General features: G+C 45.3%; 2 protein-coding genes across 3 annotated transcripts in view; both read left to right on the top strand.

The window, feature by feature from the left end:
- LOC142256814 (C3a anaphylatoxin chemotactic receptor-like) overlaps positions 1-23,840 on the top strand; it is a 450,349-nt gene that overhangs the window by 59,824 nt on the left and 366,685 nt on the right. The gene's annotated exons all lie outside the window — the stretch shown is intronic.
- LOC142257098 (N-formyl peptide receptor 2-like) lies at positions 1,348-22,538 on the top strand. Of its 2 annotated transcripts, none has more exons than XM_075329176.1 (4): positions 1,348-1,408; positions 6,266-6,347; positions 8,055-8,157; positions 20,756-22,538. In XM_075329176.1, the coding sequence occupies exons 3-4, from the start codon at positions 8,066-8,068 to the stop codon at positions 21,726-21,728; spliced, it is 1,065 nt and encodes a 354-aa protein (XP_075185291.1). In that variant the 5' UTR covers positions 1,348-1,408; positions 6,266-6,347; positions 8,055-8,065; the 3' UTR covers positions 21,729-22,538. The 2 variants fall into 2 exon arrangements, with proteins under 2 accessions (XP_075185291.1, XP_075185292.1); XM_075329177.1 differs by having other exon boundaries at positions 1,368-1,408; positions 6,270-6,347.

The raw sequence follows: 23,840 nt of genomic DNA, 5'->3' as shown, positions 1-23,840 counted from the left end.
CACTCTCTCTCTCTGTCTGTCTCTGTCTTTTTCTCTCTTTCTCTCTCTTTCTCTCTCTGCTTCTCTCTGTCTCTCTGTATGTCTCTCTCTGTATGTCTCTCTAAGTCTCTCTCTGTCTGTCTTTCTGTCTCTCTCTGTCTGTCTTTCTGTCTCTCTGTCTCTCTGTCTCTTTCTAAGTCTCTTTCTGTCTGTCTCTCTGTCTCTGTCTGTCTCTCGCTATGTCTCTTTCTCTTTCTGTCTCTCTCTCTGTCTGTCTCTGTCTCTCTCTGTCTGTCTCTGTCTCTCTCTGTCTGTCTCTGTCTCTCTCTGTCTTACTCTGTGTCAAATTCAAATTCAAATATGCTTTATTGCCAGGACCAAAATACAATTAGTGTTGCCAAAGCAAGAGAAAACAGTAGGTGTTTTGAGTGTCTCTTTCTGGTTTCAACTATACCTGCCTCCAGCTGCAGCAACCAGAAGTTTCTCAGATCACTGTAGCTTAACCATATAAATGCCACTGCCAGCCTCTGGCTTTGGTATTTAAATGACATTTTTAGTGGGCAAGCTCAATTGCTCCAATTGAGTCCTCAACGAAATAGTGTAGGAGAACTGATTGATCACCATGGATGAAGGAAGCCCACTGAACACCCATTCTAACTGCCTTGTTAGTTCTTTATCTTAGTCCACAGCAATAGCATAAGTATAAGTGTCTAAACTATTCCAGATTCAATTAAAATTACAAAAATTGGTTGAAAAATATAAAGAGCAATAAAAAGTGAAAAAATCAAATCAACCTCCCTTTTTCTTTTTAAAAATAGACATTTAAAAAAAAATATATACTTGATATTGACATGTCCAGAAAAGTCTCATCTATAAAAATGTGAAATTATTTAAACTGTACATTGAAAGATGAAAAAGAAAAATAAATTTGCCACTAAACTTCTCCCAAAAAATATAATAAAAAGTCATCAAAAGTTTATTTGTACCCAAAAAAGTTATCAATGAAAACATCCACACAGTGCGTAAAAGAAAAGTATTCACACAGCTCTATGAATGATAAAAAAAGTAATGGATCTTGGAAAAAAAGGGAACAAAAAGAAAAGAACAAAAATGAAAACCTCCCTTATCCCTAAATGACTAAAATCTTTCTTATCTAAACAAATATGCACTTAAAAATGTCTAAAATATTTATAACCTTAAAAAAACCATTTTAACTATACATATAAAGTGGAGGATGTTTCAATAACAACTAAATAAATTATATAAAGAACAATTATTCTGTACTTTCATAATTGTTTGCACTTAGTGGAAGAGTCTGATGGATTGGGGGGTGGAGGAGTGACTATATATACAGGAGCAATGCTGGTCATAGAAAAAGGATCCGCTGCTCTCACTGATCAAAAAGAAGAGATCCTGGAGGAGAAGGAAGGTAATGAAATCTATTCATCCCTCTAAGAAAATAAATGGATTGACAGCACTGATGATATAGAAAAGCAAAAAATGGTGACAGCCGCAAACTGAAATGACAACATTTTCAACTATCAAAACAGATCTAACAATTTTTTTTTGAGATATTTAGCATATGAAAAATGGCCATTTTACATACCTGCCCAGTAGCCATGTCAAGGCTACCTCATACTAGGTCTTACTCTTCCTTTCTGCCTAGGGCTGGGTTTTAAAAATCCTACATGTTTGGGCGACGATAGATCCACTACTTTTTTTAAAACCCAGTCAGAGGCTGAGAAGAAGAGTAGGATCCAGTATAGTGAGGTTGACTTGACGTGGCTACTAGACAGGTATGTAAAATGGCCATTTTTCATATGCGAAACAAATTTATTTTTTTTTCATTAGATCTGTTTTGAAAGTTAAATGTTTTGACATTTCAATGTGCGGCTGTAACCTTTTTTTGCTTTTCTATGTCATGAACAGATACATACCTGTTTGCTTGGAGTTATGTCAGTCCTGTTTTTTTTCTTGTATTTCATATGGAACCATGTCCATTAGACTGAATAAGCGCTCAATCCCCCCTCTCCCATTAGCCACAAGTGCTTTTATTATTTAATAGTGGGTCTATCTTCACTCGAACATGTAGGTTTTTTTTAAAACCCAATCAGAGGCAGAAAGGAAGAGTAGGACTCTGTATAATGAGTTTGCTTTGATGTGGCTACTAAGCAAGTATGTAAAATGACCATTTTTCCATGTGCTAAACAATTCACATTTTTTTTTTATTATATCTGTTTTAAAAGTTGACAATGTTGACAGTTCAGTGTGCGGCTGTAACCTTTTATTGCTTTTCTATGTCATGCACATGTTCACATGGATTGATGTCAGTCCTGTTTATTGTATTTTCTTGTAATTCATATGGAACCATGTCCATTAGACTGAATAAGCACCCAATCCCCCTCTCCCATTAGCCACAGGTGCTTTTATTATTTAGTAGTGGTTCTATCATCGCCCAAACATATAGGTTTTTCTTAAAACCCAACGGGAGGCAGAAAGGAAGAGTAGGACCCAGTATAATGAGGTTGCCGTGACGCGGCAACTGGGCAGATATGTAAAATGGCCCTTTGTCATATGCTAATCATCTAAAAAAAAAATGTATTAGATCTGTTTTGAAAGTTTAAAATGTTGGCATTTCAATGTGTGGCTCTAACCTTTTTTTCATATCTATCTATCTATCTATCTATCTATCCCTCTATCTATCCCTCTATCTATCTATCCCTCTATCCCTCTATCTATCTATCTATCTATCTATCTATCTATCTATCCCTCTATCTATCTATCTATCTATCTATCCATCCATCTATCTATCTATCTATCCCTCTATCTATCCCTCTATCCATCCATCTATCTATCTATCTATCTATCCCTCTATCTATCTATCTATCTATCTATCTATCTATCTATCCATCTATCCCTCTATCTATCTATCTATCTATCTATCTATCCCTCTATCTATCCCTCTATCTATCTATCCCTCTATCTATCCCTCTATCCATCCATCTATCTATCTATCTATCCCTCTATCTATCTATCTATCTATCTATCTATCCCTCTATCTATCTATCCCTCTATCCCTCTATCTATCTATCTATCTATCTATCTATCCCTCTATCTATCCCTCTATCTATCTATCCCTCTATCCCTCTATCTATCTATCTATCTATCTATCTATCTATCTATCCCTCTATCTATCTATCTATCCCTTTATCTATCTATCTATCTATCTATCTATCTATCTATCTATCTATCTATCTATCCCTCTATCCATCCATCTATCTATCTATCTATCTATCCCTCTATCTATCTATCTATCTATCTATCTATCTATCTATCTATCTATCCATCTATCCCTCTATCTATCTATCTATCTATCTATCTATCTATCTATCTATCTATCTATCTATCTATCTATCTATCTATCTATCTATCTATCTATCTATCTATCTATCTATCTATCTATCCCTCTATCTATCCATCTATCCCTCTATCTATCTATCTATCCCTCTATCTATCCCTCTATCTATCTATCTATCTATCTATCTATCTGTCCATCATCCCAGTACTTTTGGCTTACTTGTGAGTTGTCTACACCATATAAATGAAGTAAAAGCTAGTAGATTAATTTTTTTTTATATATATATATATATATATATATATATATTTTTCTCTCTTGTACAGTTTAGCATATGGTCATGGATCAACAGACAGTTGAGAGCCCCTTGTTTTAAGCATAGTAAATGATTTATGGGTGTTAGTCAGTATATCTAATTCTACAGGGTGGTGGGGAGTAGGTATACCCTGGGCCGGAAACTTCTACCAGTGAATTCAGGCTAGCTATTAGTTCTGGTAACGGGCTAAATTGAGAAACACTGTCCAATTACTTGTAACTCTTTTCATTACCATAGTTGTCTGTGATGAGCCTATTCCAGAAAAGGAGGGTTACATATATTTACATGCTATAAGGACAGGGAGCCTGATTCAAGTGATATATCATTTTCTGGATTTCTTGGCACAGATTTGATAAAATTCCAACACCCCTGATTGGCAGCTTCCTGTGTTAACTCTACTTTGTTTGCAAGCTGTCAATCTGTAACGCCTGCCTGGATCAACAGACTCAGGGGGGACGTAATGGACAGATTAGAGGGAAGCCACTCACCAAGCAGGACCCCCAGAACCCTGAAACCCTTTAACCCCTATACAAGGATTTGGAATTACACAGGGCCCTGGAGATCACTACCTGTGGAAGGCTGCAGTCCGATGAGAGTAGTCATCAGACAGGGTCAAACCAGGTATAGCAGAACAGGGACAGAATCGGCAGACAAGGACGTAATCAGAAAACAGAGCAGAGGTCAAATCCGGATCGGGCAGCGAGGTACAAAAACAGCAGGCAGGAGGGTAGTCAGAAAACACGCAGAAGTCAGCACACAGGAATCACAAAACAGAATAGGGTGGATCAGGAGCCAGGAAATCAGAACTATCTCTGGCAGTGGTCATGTGACAGGAGGGGAAATAAGAAGGGTGTGGTGTCTTCCCATTGGCGGTAGCTGAGCGCTGGCAACTTCAGCTGGCAGACACACGCCACCCACAGTCAGTCAGTGGTACTGCAGATCCCAAGATAACCCAGCCCAGTGGATGATCGAAGCCTGCGCCCACCGATGCCGCTGGTATCGACTCCTCTCCCATCACCAGCACCATCCACGGCAGGAACATGGCGTCGCCTGGTGATCGGAGCAGAAGTCGCTGGAGCAGGCTCCAGCGGTGACGTAACACAATCACTGTTGTGGGCGGGGCTACACAGATTAGCTGGACTTCTTTGCAAGTGACAACTAGTCCAGTAGTGATAATTTCCTGCTAATAAAACATTGATTGCATTGAAACTACAGCAAGATGCTGAGCAAGTGACATATCCCTTGTTTCAGTGTCATCATGCAGCTGACAGATGACCCTTATTGTTCCCTGTGCTATATTTACATTGTTTTTCCAATTTTTGAAATGTAGACTAGTAATACCTATGGCTTTGGTACACTTACGTTATTTATGTATAGCGATGAGAATTAGTTTACTATTTGTCTATAACAACATGTCATCAGAGAAAAATGGTGCTCAAGCCAAAATTAATAAAACAATTTTTTATTTGAAGCATAACAACAATGTTAAAATTATTAAAAAAAACAATAAATCCATAAGGATGGCTTCACCACACATGATTATAGTATAATAAGCATACATATAGTAATGACAGGGTCACATACAACTAGAAAGAGGGGGGAAAGCTTATAATAGCAGAAAAAAAACAACAACTTTTTGTTAGGGGTAAATTGAGGGTATCTTATTTGCCAGTGCTAATCAATGTTTACAATTCCAATAGAATAAGTACCTCTCAACTAACATGCATAACCCATGTCAATATCCACCCATATATCCCCTCAGTTCAATTGGTAACCATAAATGATGATACTGATCCGTTAAATTAGTAACATGAAGCCTCCCAGGTCCCAACGCGCGTTTCACCTCTTAATCAGGGATTATGCATGTTAGTTGAGAGATACTTATTGTATTGGAATTGTATACATTTATTAGCCCTGGCAATTAATTTACCCTCCATGCACTGCACTACCCCTAAAATTATTTAATTTTTTTATTTTTCTGTTATTATAACCTCCCCCTCTTTTCCAGTTGTATGTGACCCTGTAATGAATTGGCATTATTATATGTATGCTTATTATACTATTATTATACTATATTCATGTGTAGTGAATTCATCCTTACGGACTTATTGATTTTTTAATAATTTTAACATTGTTGTTATATTTCAAATAAATAATAGTTTTATTAGTTTTGGGTCAAGCACCATTTTTCTGTGATGAGATACTGTTATACAATTAATTGGGTTGCTCCCTATACTAAATAGTTAGGTCTATTATAGTGATCAAATCATAGATGTTTACTATTTATCTGTTGCAAAACATGGGGGCAGATTCCCTTAAAATTTGGTGTTCATTCACCTGTTCTTTAGAGATGAGTAGACCCATGGGTGTTCTGGTTTGCCCGGACTTTAGTTAAAATTTGTTCCCAGACCTTGAACCCCATATAAGTCAATGGGGACCTTAACCAATAGGCTTGACTGTAGTAACAAGTATAATGGAAGTCAACGATTGGGCAGTTCGGTTCTCCGTCCACATACAACCAGCCATAAACCAATCATTTCCGGGGGAAGAGAGGGTGTTTTTTTTTGTTTGCTTTTGGATACACAACATCTGAAAATGTTTATTTTTACTCCTAGTAAGAACCATTAAGAGACTGCAAACAGCTCTCGTTGTGCCGAGGACGGAATGTATCCAAGCACCCCAATGGTCAATCGAGTGGTTAGTATACAAACTAACTTTATTGTTCTTATATAGGTAGATGCATGGAGGAGGAACCACACCCCAAATGGCAAGGACAAATGCTTCAATCATGATTTATTATTAATTTCTGCAATTGATACAGGAATAAATAGCAATTTTTCTGACAAAACACCATGTGTAAGACTTCCCCAGGAGGTAAACCACATAAAAATAGTTAAATGGGCCTATCCTATAGGAGTTCTCGGATCAGGTGGGTGTCATTGGGAATCAGATAAGGAGTCTGTCGGGCTGCCACTAGGGGGAGATGGAGTCCTGCAGGGAAAGACACTACACAGAGCTGAATAAGCCAGGAGGGGAACTCACAGTGTGTGCTGGTGCAATCTTGCAGCATCAGCCGAAAAGCAGAAGTGGGGGATGGTCGGGCAGGCCAGGTCATACACAGTGCGGGGTGAAGGAAGACCGGAGGAATGAAAAGAGGCAGGGTCGAGGTCAGACCGAGGTCAGTACCAAAGCAAGCAACTGAGTGGGGAAGTAGTACAAGGAGGAACAACCGGGGCTATTGTTGGAAGGAAGGAGGTGGGACAGAGGAGTGGCAGAACGACTAGTGGACGGAACACAGACAGAGACCGAGGGCACAGAGAGGGGACAGATTAAGATCACACTTACAGGGATCAGCAATCACAGGCAAAGCAGCGCTAAGCTTATAGCTGACGCTGGTTCACCGGAAATTACAGTATTTAAAGCATCCAAGCTCCGGAAGTGAGGCCCAGAAGAAGGCCCCGCCCCCTAGCTATGTGAATGGGGAAGGGAAACCGTGACAGTACCTCCAGTATATCAGACATGAAACATGATGTATCCAAGTTGTACTCATGGAGAATCCCACCCCAAACCTTGGTCTCCCATTGATCCATTTGTATGTGGTCTGCCTCCAGAAGAAGCCTGATGAAGGGTTTCGCTAACTACTCCTTTACCTATTCAGTGTGAATAATGCACAAGATGAACAATCACATGTGAAGCATATTCCATGCCATATGAGGTGCAGTTCCTTCCCTTATTTGATGCAGTCTGATGGCAGCTGAGTGGTTGGCTCTATAGGAACTAGAATCTATGAGTTCTCAGGGGTGGGCATACACACACTACGGCCTCTGTGTAAGAACACTATATGGTTCCTATTGTTGCACAGCTTCTAGCTTCCAGTCACAGAAGAAACTTCACTGAGTAGAATATATGGGATAAACAAGCTTTTATTTCTCAGAACATGAGGTAAATGTGCATCGTCATTCAGCACTGCAGAAAGAAGAGGAGAAAACAGGAAGTACAAGGACCTTTACAATAGAGTGAGTAAGAAAAGTAACACAACATTGCCATCTAGTGTCAGATCAGCATAAAGTCCTCCTTCACACAAACAAGTCCACAACTGTTGCATATACCAAAACTTATACAGTCCAATAATGTATCAGTGACAGAAGCTCCTAACTGCTTTGGGGGTGGTTGTGTCCCCACTACCCCTTGGGTCCCTATGTGGGTACACAGATTGGACCAATGGTATGTCCACCCCTGAGAGTGCACCCTTCTCTGTTCTAAATTTCAGGATGGATTCCATAAATTGGGTACAGCAGAGACAAATGAAAGCGCTCCACTCTGTGCTACACTGCTATATTGAATAATCTGTTTGGTTATTTTTGTAAATATATATATATATTTTTTTCTTTTTTTTTCTTTTAGATACAGTCAAAATGGATTTTAATCTGACCGATGATGATTTAAATCTGAATGAATATGATTTTAATCTGACTGAATATAATGGAACTTTTCGATTCGGTGTGGGGTACGTATATATTTCTAATTCTTTATTGCTTTAGAAAACCTCAGGATCATCCAATTTCAAATTTGCATTTGCACCTCTATCTCAGATCCTGATAAAGTTTACGTGAAAAAAAAAAATCATCCTACATGTACTTATTTGTTTTTATCTCTCCCTTTCCCGTCCCCCTATTCCTTCTCTTTGCTCGACCTCAAGAATAAAAAAAAAACCTTCCCTCACAGTTGGTAATGAACCCACAACTTAACTGACAATATCTACTTTCTGAATCCCCCCCTAGCATTCTGTTCCCAAAGTGCGGTGTTCTCTGTGCCCCCTCGGCAATATCTTTATGGGTGTTTTTGCTCCTAATTTTTAATCCTTGCTTTGGTGTTTATACCTCCTTGTTTAGATATCAACCTATAGTTACGAGAGTCATTAGTCCACCATGGTGATTAAGAATATGAAGCTTTTACTGTAAAAATAGCCACAAAAAACACCCACAATTGTAAAAACACAGTGATGGCAATGGCTAGAGACAATAGAGAGGTGCAACCTGTATGACCACAAAGGTAGAGGGTGGGTAAAAAGTGCAAAGTGACATACAAAATACACACAAAATGTATATCCTAGTGGAGAGACTAAAGCCTGCTTTACACGTGTCGATATGTCGTGCGATCACATTTGCGATCGCACCTGCCCCCATCGTTTGTGCGGCACGAGCAATTTGTTGCCCGTGTCGCACAAAGTCGTAATCCCCCGTCACACTGACTTATCTTCCAAATGACCTCGCTGTGGGCAGCGAACATCCTCTTCCTGAAGGGGGAGAGATGTTCGGCGTCACAGCGACGTCACACAGCGGCCGGCCAATAGTAGCAGAAGGGCGGAGATGAGCGGGACACAACATCCCGCCCACCTCCTTTCTTCCGCATTGCCGGCAGGACGCAGGTACGCTGCAGTTCATCGCTCCCGGGGTGTCATACGTAGCGATGTGTGCTGCCCCTGGAACGATGAACAACCAGCATGCAAAAGGACGTGCGATTTTTAGAAAATGAGTGACGTGTCAATGAGCAACAATAAGGTGAGTATTTTTGCTTGATCACAGACGCTCGTAGCTGTCACATGCTACGATATGTCAAACGATGACGGATGTGCGTCACTTGGTGACCAGAAAAATGTGCCCACAGGAAAATTGCCCACAGGAAAAATGCCCACATGAATATTGCCCACAGGAAAAATGCCCACAGGAAAATTGCCCACATGGAAAATTGCCCACACGGAAAATTGCCCACATGGAAAATTGCTCACATGGAAATTTGCCCACATGGAAAATTGCCCACATAGAAAGTTGCCCACATGGAAAATTGCCCACACGGAAAATTGCCCACATGGAAAATTGCCCACACAGAAATTTGCCAATTGCAGCATCAGAAAGTTTCAGATCTATGATATTTGAGGTGCAAGGTGAGGATGTTCACATGATATGTGAAAAATGTCCACAGAAAATTGCCAACAGACATGAATGCCCACTAGGATTGGGGACCATGTAACTCAGAATGGGAACATATATACCAGGATGGAGACAACGTGGACCATACATACCAGGATGAGGACCTTATATACCAGCATTGGGTCATATACACCAGGATGAGGACATATTCACCAGGATGATGGGCATATATACCAGGACGGAGGACATTACTACATAATGAAGGGGGAGGGGAGGCAGTTCATAAGTCTTGATAGAAGTTAGAACACTACAAGGGCCCGTACATGTGAGAACATGTGTGAGTAGGGGGGGGCAGGTCCAAATATCACACTGGGGCCCATTGGACTCTAGTTACACCACTGCAAAAACATATCATACATTCCCAGCACGAACACAAGGTGATACAAGCGACAGAGTCTCACCTCTCTGCTGTGCCTTTGGGGCTTTCAGGACCAGCTATGGCTACTTTCACACTTGCGTTGTTTGGCATCCGTCACAATGCGTTGTGTGACGCATGTGACGGATGCCTTGCAAATAGTGTGATAATAAAGGCAACAGATTCCTGTGAAATAACACATTGCGTTAGTTTTCTTTATCCGAGAGAGAGAGAGCCCCCATCATCACCGCACACACACAGGCACTACCGCCCCATCATCACCGCACACACACAGGCACTACTGCCCCCATCATCACCGCACACACGCAGGTACTACCGCCGCCATCATTAATGCACACACCAGCACTACCTCAGTGACATCCCCGCTGACAGCGCGATTCACTTCAGTTGCTGTGTGGAGCTGACAAAGAGCGGTAATGGTCTGTGGCCACTCCTGTCAGCTTCATGTAGCAGAGCTGAAAGCGTCATGGGACCTCTGTGGATCACGTCGGATCTGGAGGGGTATTTGGGGATTTTAATAAAGTGGTGAAAAAGGGTGTATTTTTGTCTTTTATTTCAAATAAAGGATTCTTTTGGGTGTATGTGTTTTTTAACTTTCACTTACAGGTTAATCATGGGGGGTTTCTCATAGACACCTGCCATGATTAACCTAGGACTTAGTGGCAGCTATGGGCTGCAATTAACTCCTAATTACTCCGATTGCCACCGCACCAGGGCAATTTGGGATGAGCCGGGTAGAGTCCCGGGACTGTCGCATCTAATGGATGCGGCAATTTCGAGCAGCTGCTGGCTGATATTTTTAGGCTGGGGGACTCCCCATAACGTGGGGCTCCCCATCCTGAGAATACCAGCCTTCAGCCATGTGGCTTTACCTTGGCTGGTATCAAAATTGGGGGGGACCGCACGCCGTTTTTTTAAAATTATTTATTTATTTATTGTACTGCATGATATAGACCCGCCCACCCGCGGCTGTGGTTGGTTGCAGTGAGACAGCTGTCACTCAGCGTGGGGGCGCATCTGACTGCAACCAATCATAGGTACCGGTGGGCGGGGAAAGCAGGGAATACGAGATGGAATAAGGAGCGGCCGACATTTTCAAAAGAGGAGAAGCCACCAGAGCATGGTGACAGCTGTGCAGCGCTGCACCCATGATTGGTGAGTATGAGAGAGGGGGTGAGAGGGAGAGACCGACCGACAGAGAGCGATAGAGAGACCAGGAGTGATTTTAAACAATTTAGATCGTTCTGCTGGACATGCTGAGCATGTGTAACGCCCTGGATTAGCCAGGTAGTCACAGGTAGGCCCTTGCACAAACACCTTCCCCTAAAAAGGTACCAGCAGCCAACCTTAAAACCCTGAGTCACCCACCTCAGGACTTGACGTTCACACCCGGGGGGTGGAGCCAGGCGGTTGGCCATGCCCACCAAGGAGTTCGGAGAGCCTGAGGCGAGAAAAACAGAGAGTTCAGTGACAGGAGTGGAGGATAGTGGTAGCAAAGTGTGTACGTCTGTCAGGGATTTGGGTTGGATCCCGGATACCCTGTGGCCAGGGGGCAGATGGTGGTGGCCGCCTACAGGAGCAGGGATTACAGCCGGTGGAACCGTAAGGGACCGGGTAGTGAGCCGCCGGTACCAAACCGGGGAACCGATTGGAAACCAGAGCACCAGGAAGGGTACTCAGACCCAGTACGAGGCCCAGAAGTCACTGGACCGAGTTGAATTCACTGATTGGGGTCTGGACTTTAGGTCCTTTCCCACCCAAGACCCGACTGAAGACAACAGCCCAACCAGAGGGATAGAAAGCCACCGCCCAGGCATCGAGATCCCACGGGCCAGCGTCTGCGGGCAAACGGGCTCTACCGGCACACACAAAGCTGGGGAGCGGACTACTGTTGCTCAGGCATAGGAGTCACCATTCTACTAAAAGTGAGGTGAAGGAGAAAGGCGGAAACCACCAACCTGAAAAAAGGGGAGGAGCGCAGCCGGCTGCGGGCATCGTCCACCATCTTGTTTGGTTTACCAGAGACTCCAGTGTGTCTGTAATAGTGAGTACAACAGTTCCCTCGGGCCGCGCACCGCATCGCACCAACAAGCCAGCATGCATCCCCCTCCTCAGCACCCTCGGGCCCCTGGGACCATCACCCCCTACCCACGGAGGGGTCAACATTAAGCTGCACAACACCATCCCCGGGAGCCTAGTCAACGGCAGTGGTGGTGTCCATCCATTCACCACAACCCGTGGGTGGTGTCACGAACTTAACCCCCAAAAACAACCGCGGCCTCGGCCATGGACCTCCCCACCGAACACCACCCCTCACGTAGCATCAGCATCCCTTCAGAGTGACGTGACCCCCGGGTCCGGGAGGAGCTCGAGCCACCCACCGATGAGCCCGGATCCGAGCGGCTCGGCAGCCGGCCAAGCCCCGGGGCGGTATATATGCTCAGTAGAATGTGATGGAATCCATCAGCGGATTCCGCTGCTTAGCGCATAGCAGCGGAATCCGCCACCATAGACGATCATTAGACACTTTGGCGGATTCCAACGGAATCCGCCAAGGTGAGTTGTTTTAACGACACCAAAAACTCTACATGCTGCGTTCCCTCCTCCCGGTGCTCAGTCAAAATAACGACTCAGCGTCGGCCAGCGGATGAAACACAGACACTGCGTCACAGTGCGTCGTCAATATAAGTCTATGGAGAATAGCGCAGTCCGTTAACGGACTGCGCTATTTTCCATAGTGGCGGATTGCGATGAATGCAAGTGTGAAAGTACCCTATCTCTGCCAGCAGCACCCTGCTTTTGGTGGGCTCCCCTGAGATGATAATGTATTAGATGTGACCTGCAGTCACATGTAACTCAACAGATAATACAGTGATACTTTTGTGAGTACAGATAGTAGTGATTGCTCCTCTGGATCACACTGCTGCTGCTGGTTCTGCATGTGCTGCTGGTTCTGCATGTGCTGCTGGTTCTGCATGTGCTGCTGGTTCTGCATGTGCTGCTGTTTTGGGCTGGTGGGAGGAGGAAGGCAGAATCAGTGAGAGATGAGAGCAGACTGTATCTATCTATTGCTGATAATGACAGACTGCTACAAACCAAGATCTTCAGCATTTTTGCAGTTTTACACTAGGTCAACTGTAAATCACAAGTTGATGACCTATTATGTGAACATCCTCACCTTGCACCTCAAATATCATAGATCTGAAACTTTGTGATGCTGCAATTGGCGATTTTCTGTGTGGGCAATTTTCCATGTGGGCAATTTTCCGTGTGGGCAATTTTCCGTGTGGGCAATTTTCCGTGTGGGCAATTTTCCGTGTGGGCAATTTTCCATGTGGGCAATTTTCCTGTGGGCATTTTTCCTGTGGGCAAATTTCCTGTGGGTATTTTTCCTGTGGACAATTTTCCTGTGGGCATTTTTCAGGGAACCGCGTCACTTATGACGTGACCCCGATGACATATCGTTAGATATATCGTAGCGTGTAACGTGCCCTTAAATGGTAAATTAACTTTCCCCTAGTCAGGTAGAGAGTTGTGTATCAAACTAAAAGAGACCTCATGTGTCTTTTTAAAATCATTTAAATAAATAAATAATTTTAAAAAATTGATGTGCGGTCCAACCAAATTTGATATCCAACCATGATAAAGCTGACAGCTGGGGGGCTGCCATTCACAGTCTGGGGATACCCATAGATATGCCTCCCCCAGCCTAAAAATAACTGCCTGTAGCTGCCCAGAATTGTCACATCCATTAGATGCGACAATCCTAGCACTTTACCTGGCTCATCCCGATTGCCCTGGTGCAGTGGCAATAAGGGGTTAATGAAAGCTCACAGCGGCCACTAAGCCCTAAATTAGAAATGGGAGAACCCCCATTACTAATCTGTAAGTAAAAATAAATACACAAGCACCAAAAAAATCTTTTATTTAAAATAAAATACAAAAAAAAATCTACCCAATTTCACCCTTTTATTAACTGCAAACACCCAGGTCTGATGTAATCCACACGAAGTGCCACAACAATCCCAACACTGCTACATACACACTTAAGTTCACAGCGGCAAGGGACTGAACAGGTACACATACTGCGGCTTCATGCAGAGACTGCCTGAGCCTCAGCTGTGAGCAGTGACATCACTCAGTTTATCTGCTATCACAGCTGGAGGTTCCCACGGTACCCCATTTGTGACCACAGGTACACTCACCTCAGGTGACATAATTGATCACAGTCACCTTACCTGAGGTGAACTGAGTCTCATACATTCATCTCCTGACAGAAAAGACTGTTTCTTCAGCGCTCTTATTGGGAGACCCAGACGATTGGGGTATAGCTACTGCCCTCCGGAGGCCACACAAAGCACTACACTAAAAAGTGCAAGGCCCCTCCCCTTCTGGCTATACCCCCCCGTGGTATCACGGGTTCTCCAGTTTTCAAGCTTTGTGCGAAGGAGGTCAGACATCCACGCATAGCTCCACAGATTTTAGTCAGCAGTAGCTGCTGACTATTTCGGATGGAAGAAAAGAGGGCCCATATAGGGCCCCCAGCATGCTCCCTTCTCACCCGTGGATGGTGTTGTAAGGTTGAGGTACCTATTGCTGGTACAGGGGCTGGAGCCCCACATGCTGTTTTCCTTCCACATCCCCTTGTAGGGCTCTGTGGAAGTGGGATCCTGCCGGCCTCTAAGCTCTGACGCCGGGCTCCATCCACAGACCCAGTTGAACCTGATGGATACGGAGCAGGAGTACAATCAGGGACATGGCCCTGCATCATACAGGTACTCTGTGTCCCCGGCAGGCACAGACACACTCCGGGCTGGCTGGGTGTTGTAGTGCGCCGGGGACCGTAACGTTGGAGTTAGTGTTCCTACAGTTTACTGGGGGACTTGGTGTTGTGGGAACGCAGCGCCGACCCCCACTGGACCGGGCGGCGCTGCTGTGACTTGTGGTGCGCCGGGGACACGCCGACCGCGCTTTTACGGCGGCGGCGTTTATAAATCCAGTCCCCGGCTTTTGCGGCCTAGCTCCGCTTCGTTCCCGCCCCCACCCTGTCAATCAGGGTAGGGGAGAGACGCTGTTTCGCAGCAGCGACGAGGGCTGGAGCCTGATTTACATGCTCCAGCCCTCTCACTAGGCACAGAGGGAAGCAGGCTTCCCGCTCTTAGTCAGGAACGCCCAGGGCCCGCCCCCCCTCCTCTCCCAGGACGCCGGCAGCCATTACATGCAGTCTGGCTGGAGGGAGGACGCAAGGCTCTGGGAGACCTGGACTAGGGGGCTTTTGGAGAACACACACCCGCTCTTAAGCGGGCGGTAAGCGGCTTTTCAGCTGGCCCCTCTAGTGCCTCAGTGTGTATTGGTGTACTGTGTCACCAGATATATATATTTAGTTATTTCTTGCACTGTGAGGTCGCTTCCTGGCTAGACCCCAGATCGCTCTGAGGAGGCAGCAACATGTCATCCACAAAACGCAAGGTTGCCAAGGCTAGGGCTGTGTACACTGCGTGTGCTGCATGTGGGGCTGCTCTACCAGCAGGTTCCAAAGACCCCCATTGTGTGCAATGCTCAGATCCGGTGCTGCTTCGCCAGCCGGAGTCCGGAGGGGTAGTGACCCAGGCTGAGACGCTTGTAAGTCTTGCCCCGGTGTCAGGGACAGACTTTGCAGTTTTTGCTGATGGAATGTCTGTGACTATGGCAAAGATCCTTGAAACTTTGCAATCCATGTCTGGGGCTCAGTCTATGGACACGGCGAGGTCTCTGTCCTCTAATCCCCCTCAGTTGGAATTAGTCCAGACTGCAAGGGGGTCCCCGGCTTCCCAGGCTGAGTATTATGACTCAGATGATAGCCCCAGCCACCCTAAGCGAGCTCGCTGGGAAAGACCCTCAAAGTCATCACACTGCTCAGGGTCTCAGCGCAATCAGTCGCCCTGTGATGCGTCTGAAGAGAGTGATCAGGAGTCTTATCCTGGAACCCCTCTCAATCTGGATACCCCGGATGGGGACGCCATGGTAAACGATCTTATCTCAGCCATCAATAGGCTGTTGGATATTTCTCCCACAGCTCCTTCTGCAGAGGAGGCAGCTGCAGAGCAGGAGAAGTTTCGTTTCCTCTATCCCAAGCGTAAATTGAGAGCCTTCTTGGATCACTCTGACTTCAGAGAATCAATCCAGAAACACAACGCTCATCCTGAAAGGCGTTTCTCTAAACGTTCTAAGGATACACGTTTTCCTTTCCCCCCTGATGTGGTCAAGCGCTGGACCCAGTGTCCAAAAGTAGACCCCCCGATTTCCAAACTTGCAGCTAGATCCATAGTTGCAGTGGAGGATGGCGCTTCACTTAAGGATGCCAATGACAGACAGATGGACCTTTGGTTAAAATCTGTCTATGAAGCTATCGGCGCGTCGTTTGCTCCAGCATTCGCAGCCGTATGGGCACTCCAAGCTATTTCAGCTGGTTTAGCAAAAGTGGATGCTATCATACATCCAGCGGCGCCGCAAGTGGCGTCCCTTACCTCGCAGATGTCTGCGTTTGCGTCTTACGCTATCAATGCGGTCCTAGAATCTACCAGCCGCACCTCAATGGCGTCCGCCAATTCGGTAGTTTTGCGCAGAGCCTTGTGGTTAAAGGACTGGAAAGCAGATGCTGGTTCCAAAAAATGTTTAACCAGCTTGCCTTTATCTAGAGATAGACTGTTTGGCGAGCCATTGGCTGACATCATTAAACAGTCCAAGGGTAAAGACTCTTCCTTACCTCAGCCCAGATCAAGCAAACCTCAGCAGAAAAAATGGCAGCAGAGGTTTCAGTCCTTTCGAGGTTCGGGCAAGACACAATTCTCCTCGTCCAAAGGGACTCAGAGGACGCAAAGAGTCTCAGATTCCTGGCGGGCTCACGCACGCCCCAAGAAAGCAAATGGAGGAACCGCTTCCAAAGCGGCTACCTCATGACTTCCAGCCCCCCCCCTCCGCATCTCCGGTTGGGGGCAGGCTCTCCCGCTTTTCCGACATTTGGACGTCGCAGGTCAAAGACCGGTGGGTGACAAACATTTTGTCTCGCGGGTACAGAATCGAGTTCAGTTCTCGTCCTCCAGCTCGGTTCTTCAGAACCTCCCCACATCCAGACCGAGCAGATGCCCGGCTGCAGGCGGTGGACTCCCTAAGAGCGGAAGGAGTAGTGGTTCCTGTACCGCCTCAGGAACAAGGGCGAGGGTTTTACTCCAATCTCTTTGTGGTTCCAAAAAAGGACGGCTCATTCCGTCCTGTTCTGGATCTAAAGCTGCTCAACAAACATGTGCACGCCAGACGGTTCCGGATGGAAACCCTCCGCTCTGTCGTTGCCTCAATGTCTCAAGGAGACTTCCTTGCCTCAATAGACATCAAAGATGCTTATCTCCACGTGCCAATTGCTACAGAACATCAACGTTTTCTACGTTTTGTGATAGGAAACGACCATCTTCAGTTCGTAGCTCTGCCATTCGGTCTGGCGACAGCCCCCCGGGTCTTCACCAAGGTCATGGCGGCGGTGGTAGCAGTCTTGCACTCTCAGGGACACTCGGTGATCCCTTACCTAGACGATCTACTTGTCAAGGCACCCTCTCAAGAGGCATGCCAACTCAGTCTACATGCTACGCTGGAGACTCTACAGACGTTCGGATGGATCATCAACTTTCCAAAGTCGAATCTGTCACCGTCACAGTCGCTAACGTATCTTGGCATGGAGTTTCATACTCGAGCAGCGAGAGTGAAGCTTCCGCTGAACAAGCAGCGGTCCCTACAGACAGGGGTGCAATCCCTCCTTCAAGGCCAGTCGCACCCCTTACGGCGCCTCATGCACTTCCTCGGGAAGATGGTGGCAGCCATGGAAGCAGTTCCCTTTGCGCAGTTTCATCTGCGCCCACTTCAATGGGACATTCTCCGCCAATGGGACGGGAAGTCAACGTCCCTGGACAGGAAAGTCTCTCTCTCCCAGACGGCCAAGGACTCTCTACAATGGTGGCTCCTTCCCACCTCATTGTCTCAGGGAAGATCCTTCCTGCCCCCATCCTGGGCAGTGGTCACGACAGATGCGAGTCTGTCAGGGTGGGGAGCAGTGTTTCTCCACCACAGGGCCCAGGGGACGTGGACTCCGCAGGAGTCCACCCTTCAGATCAATGTTCTGGAAATCAGGGCAGTGTATCTTGCCCTACTGGCCTTCCAACAGTGGCTGGAAGGAAAGCAGATCCGAATCCAGTCGGACAACTCCACAGCGGTGGCATACATCAATCACCAAGGAGGGACGCGCAGTCGGCAAGCATTCCAAGAAGTCCGGCGCATTCTAATGTGGGTGGAGGACACAGCCTCCACCATATCCGCGGTTCACATCCCAGGCGTAGAAAATTGGGAAGCAGACTTCCTCAGTCGCCAGGGCATGGACGCAGGGGAGTGGTCCCTTCACCCGGACGTGTTTCAGGAAATCTGTCGCCGATGGGGAGTGCCGGACGTCGACCTAATGGCGTCCCGGCACAACAACAAGGTCCCGGCATTCATGGCGAGGTCGCGCGATCAAAGAGCTCTGGCGGCAGACGCATTAGTTCAAGATTGGTCGCAGTTTCGGCTCCCATACGTCTTCCCACCTCTGGCACTCTTGCCCAGAGTGTTACGCAAGATCAGATCCGATTGCAGCCGCGTCATACTCGTCGCCCCAGACTGGCCGAGGAGATCGTGGTATCCGGATCTGTGGCATCTCACGGTCGGTCGACCGTGGTCACTGCCAGACCGACCAGACTTACTGTCCCAAGGGCCGTTTTTCCATCAGAATTCTGCGGCCCTGAACCTGACTGTGTGGCCATTGAGTCCTGGATCCTAGCGTCCGCAGGATTATCTCAAGGAGTCGTAGCCACAATGAGACAAGCTAGGAAGTCAACGTCTGCTAAGTTCTACCACAGAACGTGGAAGATTTTCTTATCCTGGTGCTCTGCACAGAGAGTATCCCCTTGGCCATTTGCATTGCCTACCTTTCTTTCCTTCCTGCAATCGGGGTTGGAAAAGGGCTTGTCGCTCAGCTCCCTTAAAGGGCAAGTCTCGGCACTATCCGTGTTTTTTCAGAAGCGTCTAGCACGTCTTCCTAAGGTGCGCAAGTTCCTGCAGGGGGTCTGTCATATTGTGCCCCCGTACAGGCGGCCGTTAGATCCATGGGATCTGAACAGGGTACTAGTTGCTCTCCAGAAGCCGCCTTTCGAGCCTCTGAAGGAAGTTTCCTTTTCTCGCCTGTCACAGAAAGTGGCGTTTCTTGTTGCGATCACATCGCTTCGGCGAGTGTCGGAGCTGGCAGCTCTGTCATCCAAGGCTCCCTTCCTGGTGTTCCACCAGGACAAGGTAGTGCTGCGCCCCATTCCGGAGTTTCTCCCTAAGGTCGTATCCTCGTTTCATCTTAATCAGGATATATCCTTGCCTTCCTTTTGTCCTCATCCGGTTCACCGGTATGAAAAGGACTTACGTTTGCTAGATCTGGTGAGAGCACTCAGAATCTACATTTCCCGCACGGCGCCCATGCGCCGTTCCGATGCACTTTTTGTCCTTGTCGCTGGTCCGCGCAAGGGGTTGCAGGCTTCTAAAGCCACCCTGGCTCGATGGATCAAAGAACCAATTCTAGAGGCTTACCGTTCTGCGGGGCTTCCGGTTCCTTCAGGGCTAAAAGCCCACTCAACCAGAGCCGTGGGTGCGTCCTGGGCATTACGACACCAGGCTTCGGCTCAACAAGTGTGCCAGGCAGCTACCTGGTCGAGTCTGCACACTTTCACCAAGCATTATCAGGTGCATACCTATGCTTCGGCGGATGCCAGCTTAGGTAGAAGAGTCCTGCAGGCGGCAGTGACACCCCCGTAGGGGAGGGCTGTTTTGCAGCTCTAACATGAGGTATCTCTTTACCCACCCAGGGACAGCTTTTGGACGTCCCAATCGTCTGGGTCTCCCAATAGAGCGCTGAAGAAGAAGGGAATTTTGTTACTTACCGTAAATTCCTTTTCTTCTAGCTCTTATTGGGAGACCCAGCACCCGCCCTGTTGTCCTTCGGGATTTTTTTGTTGTTTGCGGGTACACATGTTGTTCATGTTGAACGGTTTTTCAGTTCTCCGACGTTATTCGGAGTTAATTTGTTTAAACCAGTTATTGGCTTCCTCCTTCTTGCTTTGGCACTAAAACTGGAGAACCCGTGATACCACGGGGGGGTATAGCCAGAAGGGGAGGGGCCTTGCACTTTTTAGTGTAGTGCTTTGTGTGGCCTCCGGAGGGCAGTAGCTATACCCCAATCGTCTGGGTCTCCCAATAAGAGCTAGAAGAAAAGGAATTTACGGTAAGTAACAAAATTCCCTTCTTTTTGGCCAAGACATGATGATTTGGTGCTGAACTTTTTATACCATATTCCTGCACCAAATCAGTATCTTTTGGCAAAAAAAACAAATATGCACCAAAACTTGAGGCAGTAGTGATGCAATATTTTTTTTTTACCATGACATGCAGATCTGGTCTAGGAATATGGTCAATAAATTTCAGCACTAAATCTTCATCTCTTGTCAAAAAATGCAGAAAAAATAGTTTTGATGCCGTTTTGGTGCAGTTTTCTGCCAGGAGCGGCAAATTTGGTGTCAAAATGGGGTGTTTGTGTTAATTTATTTTCACTTACAGATTAGTAATGGGGGAGGTCTCATAGACGTCTCCTATTACTAAATATTCTCTGTGTGGATAACTTCTACCGTTTTATGTCTTCACAGTGGTAGTGAACCTCTTTGTCTATACTGTTCGGATCATATTTTCATTTTACAAAAGATATCAATTACTATATACAGCATCATTTTAGCTCTCGGGATTATCGGTAATGGATTAGTCATCTGGATTGCCGGATTCAGGATGAAGAAGACGATCAGTGCCGTGTGGTTCCTCCACCTGGCCATCGCGGACTTCCTGTGCTGTGCGTCTATCCCTTTGCGGATCATTGAGTGGATTAACCTTTACAATTATCCAGAATCGACTGTTTGCATATCAAATATTTTTCTGTTCAATATAAATATGACCTCCAGTGTTCTCCTCCTGATGGCCATGAGTATTGACCGCTGGGTCTCCGTCATGTGGCCATTCTGGGCCAGAGTTCATAGAACCTGTAAACTAGTGAGAATTACGGCTGCATTCATTTGGGTGTTGAGTTTGCTGTTGACCGGTTTAATGTATTACTTATATAATTTCATATTCCATGATTTCACTGAATGGTGCACCTATCCCGATCTGTTTTATAGGATATATGTCCCTAAAACAAGACAGACCATTCAACTGATCAGATTAGTTATAATGTGTGTGATCCCTTTTCTTATCATCGTCACCTCTTATGTCACCATTTTCTACAAGATTAGAAAAGGCAAGAGACCCCAGAGATCTCAGAGATCCTCCAGGATCATCACCGCTGTTATATCGTGTTTCTTCATCTGCTGGTTTCCATATTATATCTGGCCACTAACATCCAGATTTTTTGCATTTTATACTCATTTCAATATAGGAAATACTACTGTTCACATGTTGGCCAGTCTTAATAGTTGCATCAATCCGATCATTTACGTGTTTATGGGACAGAATTTCAAACAAAGGTTCTTCAGATCCATCCCCGCCAGGGTAGAACAAGCCTTAAGTGAACATCCTAGTGACCTGTGCAGAGAACAAAAGGATTGTGAACATTCTCGCGCAGAAGAAGTGTAAAATGTGCTCCTCATCATTGAAATTGCCACTCCAAGATGGAAAAATCATGGCGTCATGGAAATCACTGGATGAATAGACATGATATTAATGTAAATACTAAAGTAGATCAAAAAACAAACAACCATGTAAAACACCCTGAAAAATTAAAATGGCTCCCTGATAAAGGTGACACCGAAACGTGCGTGTCGGGGTTTGGTGTCTCATGTGACTACAGGTCTTCTTCATCCACATAATTTTATCTCACCATGCATTGCCCATAAGTTCTTTTTCATATGGTATCACACTTTGCTCCCTGATTCATTGCATATCAGGGTACGCTGAGGCCACACTTCAGCATACCACTGCTCTATGTATGCTCCTATTTGCCTCTCTGCTCGAGCCTTGACAGCCCTTTTGCTATATCCTTTTTCCCAGGAGGCTATTACTCCAACATTCTGTCTTATTTCAATACTGTTGTTTCCTTTTGGCTCACTCCATCTGTTCGCATATGTTATACAGCTACATTTGCATTCATCTAATTGTATACCATCCTTACGTGATATGTCTTTGTTTACATGTCACATATTGGGCATGAGGCCTTTTGGCCTGTAATTACTTTTTCATACTATCAATGATAGTTTTGCCTTATTTTTCATGACCTCACCATTTTTTTCCTGGATACAATTTAATATATGTTGTTGAGCACTTGTATAATGCCATATTGCTGCTCATATTGCATGTGATGCCCCTTTTTCTTTGTCTAAACTGCCGGTTGTGGCGGTCATTTCTTTATTAATTTTTTAATCAATAAAAATATTGTTGTTGACCTCACCGGTTCTCCTAGAAATTTTTTGTTCTATTCCTCCGTTTCTCTCATGTTATTGAAGTGCAAAGGATGAAGGAACAGAAACAAATTTTTCAAATAATCTCGATTTAATCAGTAGAGAATATGAGTGCCACATGGGGTTGAGTTCATGAATATGCAGGACTACCTAACAACACACCAAGTAGTCCTCCAATGATAGTCTCCTGCTGATAAAACAGTGATAGTCCTCTAATGATAATCTACTGCTGATTAATCAGTGATGTTATCTAAGCTACATGAACCACTTCACGACCGAGGAAATAACGGTACGTCTTAAATCATGAAGGGGTGATCACCACTGGCTGCTGTGATAAGCCGGTGGTGATCCCCGCACATGTTTGCTGATTTGTACAGCAGATGTGTGCCTCGCATGCGCAGGTGGATCTGCGATCCACCCAGGCCAGTTAAACCTTTAAATTGTGCTGTCAAAATGTGACAGGGCGATTTAAATGCCCAGAGCAGGGAATACAACTTTCCCCACCACCATCGTAGGCCTCATCACGCGATCATGGGAAGCCGATGGTCGCCATGGTAGCAGAGGGTCATGTGATGACTCCTGTCACTATCATGACGTAGTTCCTGTTATAGCCGACAGAGCAACAGCTGGAACAAGAACGGAGCATTTCTGCTGATCGGAGCGATGCTGCTCTGTTCAGGAGAAATGAATGAGCGATCAGACTGCTGATCCTTATAGTTCCCTAGAAGGACTAGTAAAATAAAAAAAGAAGTAAAAAAAGTTTTAAAAAATAAAAAATATTAAAAGTTAAAATCACCCCCCTTTCTCCCAATTGAAAATTAAAGGGTTTAAAAAAAATAAAAAATATACACACATTTGGCATCGCCGCATTCAGACATGCCCGATCCATGAAAAATAAAATAAATTATTCTCATCTGTAAACAGTGCAGTGGCAATATTTTTTTCCTAACTTCAATATTTCATTTCTTGGTTGTCGCAAATTTTGCGCACAATGCAATAACATGAAATCAAAATGTAGCACCTGTGCAAAAATAGTACCATTAATAACGTCAGCTCAAGGTCTAAAAAATAAGCAATAACTGAGCTCCATATCCAAAAAAATGAGAACGCTATGGGTAGTGGAATATGCCTCAAAAAGTGCGCCACTTTTTTGGACAAACTTCAGAATTTTTTTAACCCCTTAGATAAAAGTAAACCTATACATGTTTGCTGTCTACGAACTTGTACCAACATGAGGCATCACACCAACAAATCAGTTTTACCATATAGGGAAAAAGGTGAATAAAATATC

The sequence above is a fragment of the Anomaloglossus baeobatrachus genome, chromosome 11, assembly GCF_048569485.1.
Source record: "Anomaloglossus baeobatrachus isolate aAnoBae1 chromosome 11, aAnoBae1.hap1, whole genome shotgun sequence".
NCBI lineage: Eukaryota > Metazoa > Chordata > Amphibia > Anura > Aromobatidae > Anomaloglossus > Anomaloglossus baeobatrachus.
This window is presented reverse-complemented; position numbering and strand designations above follow the sequence as displayed.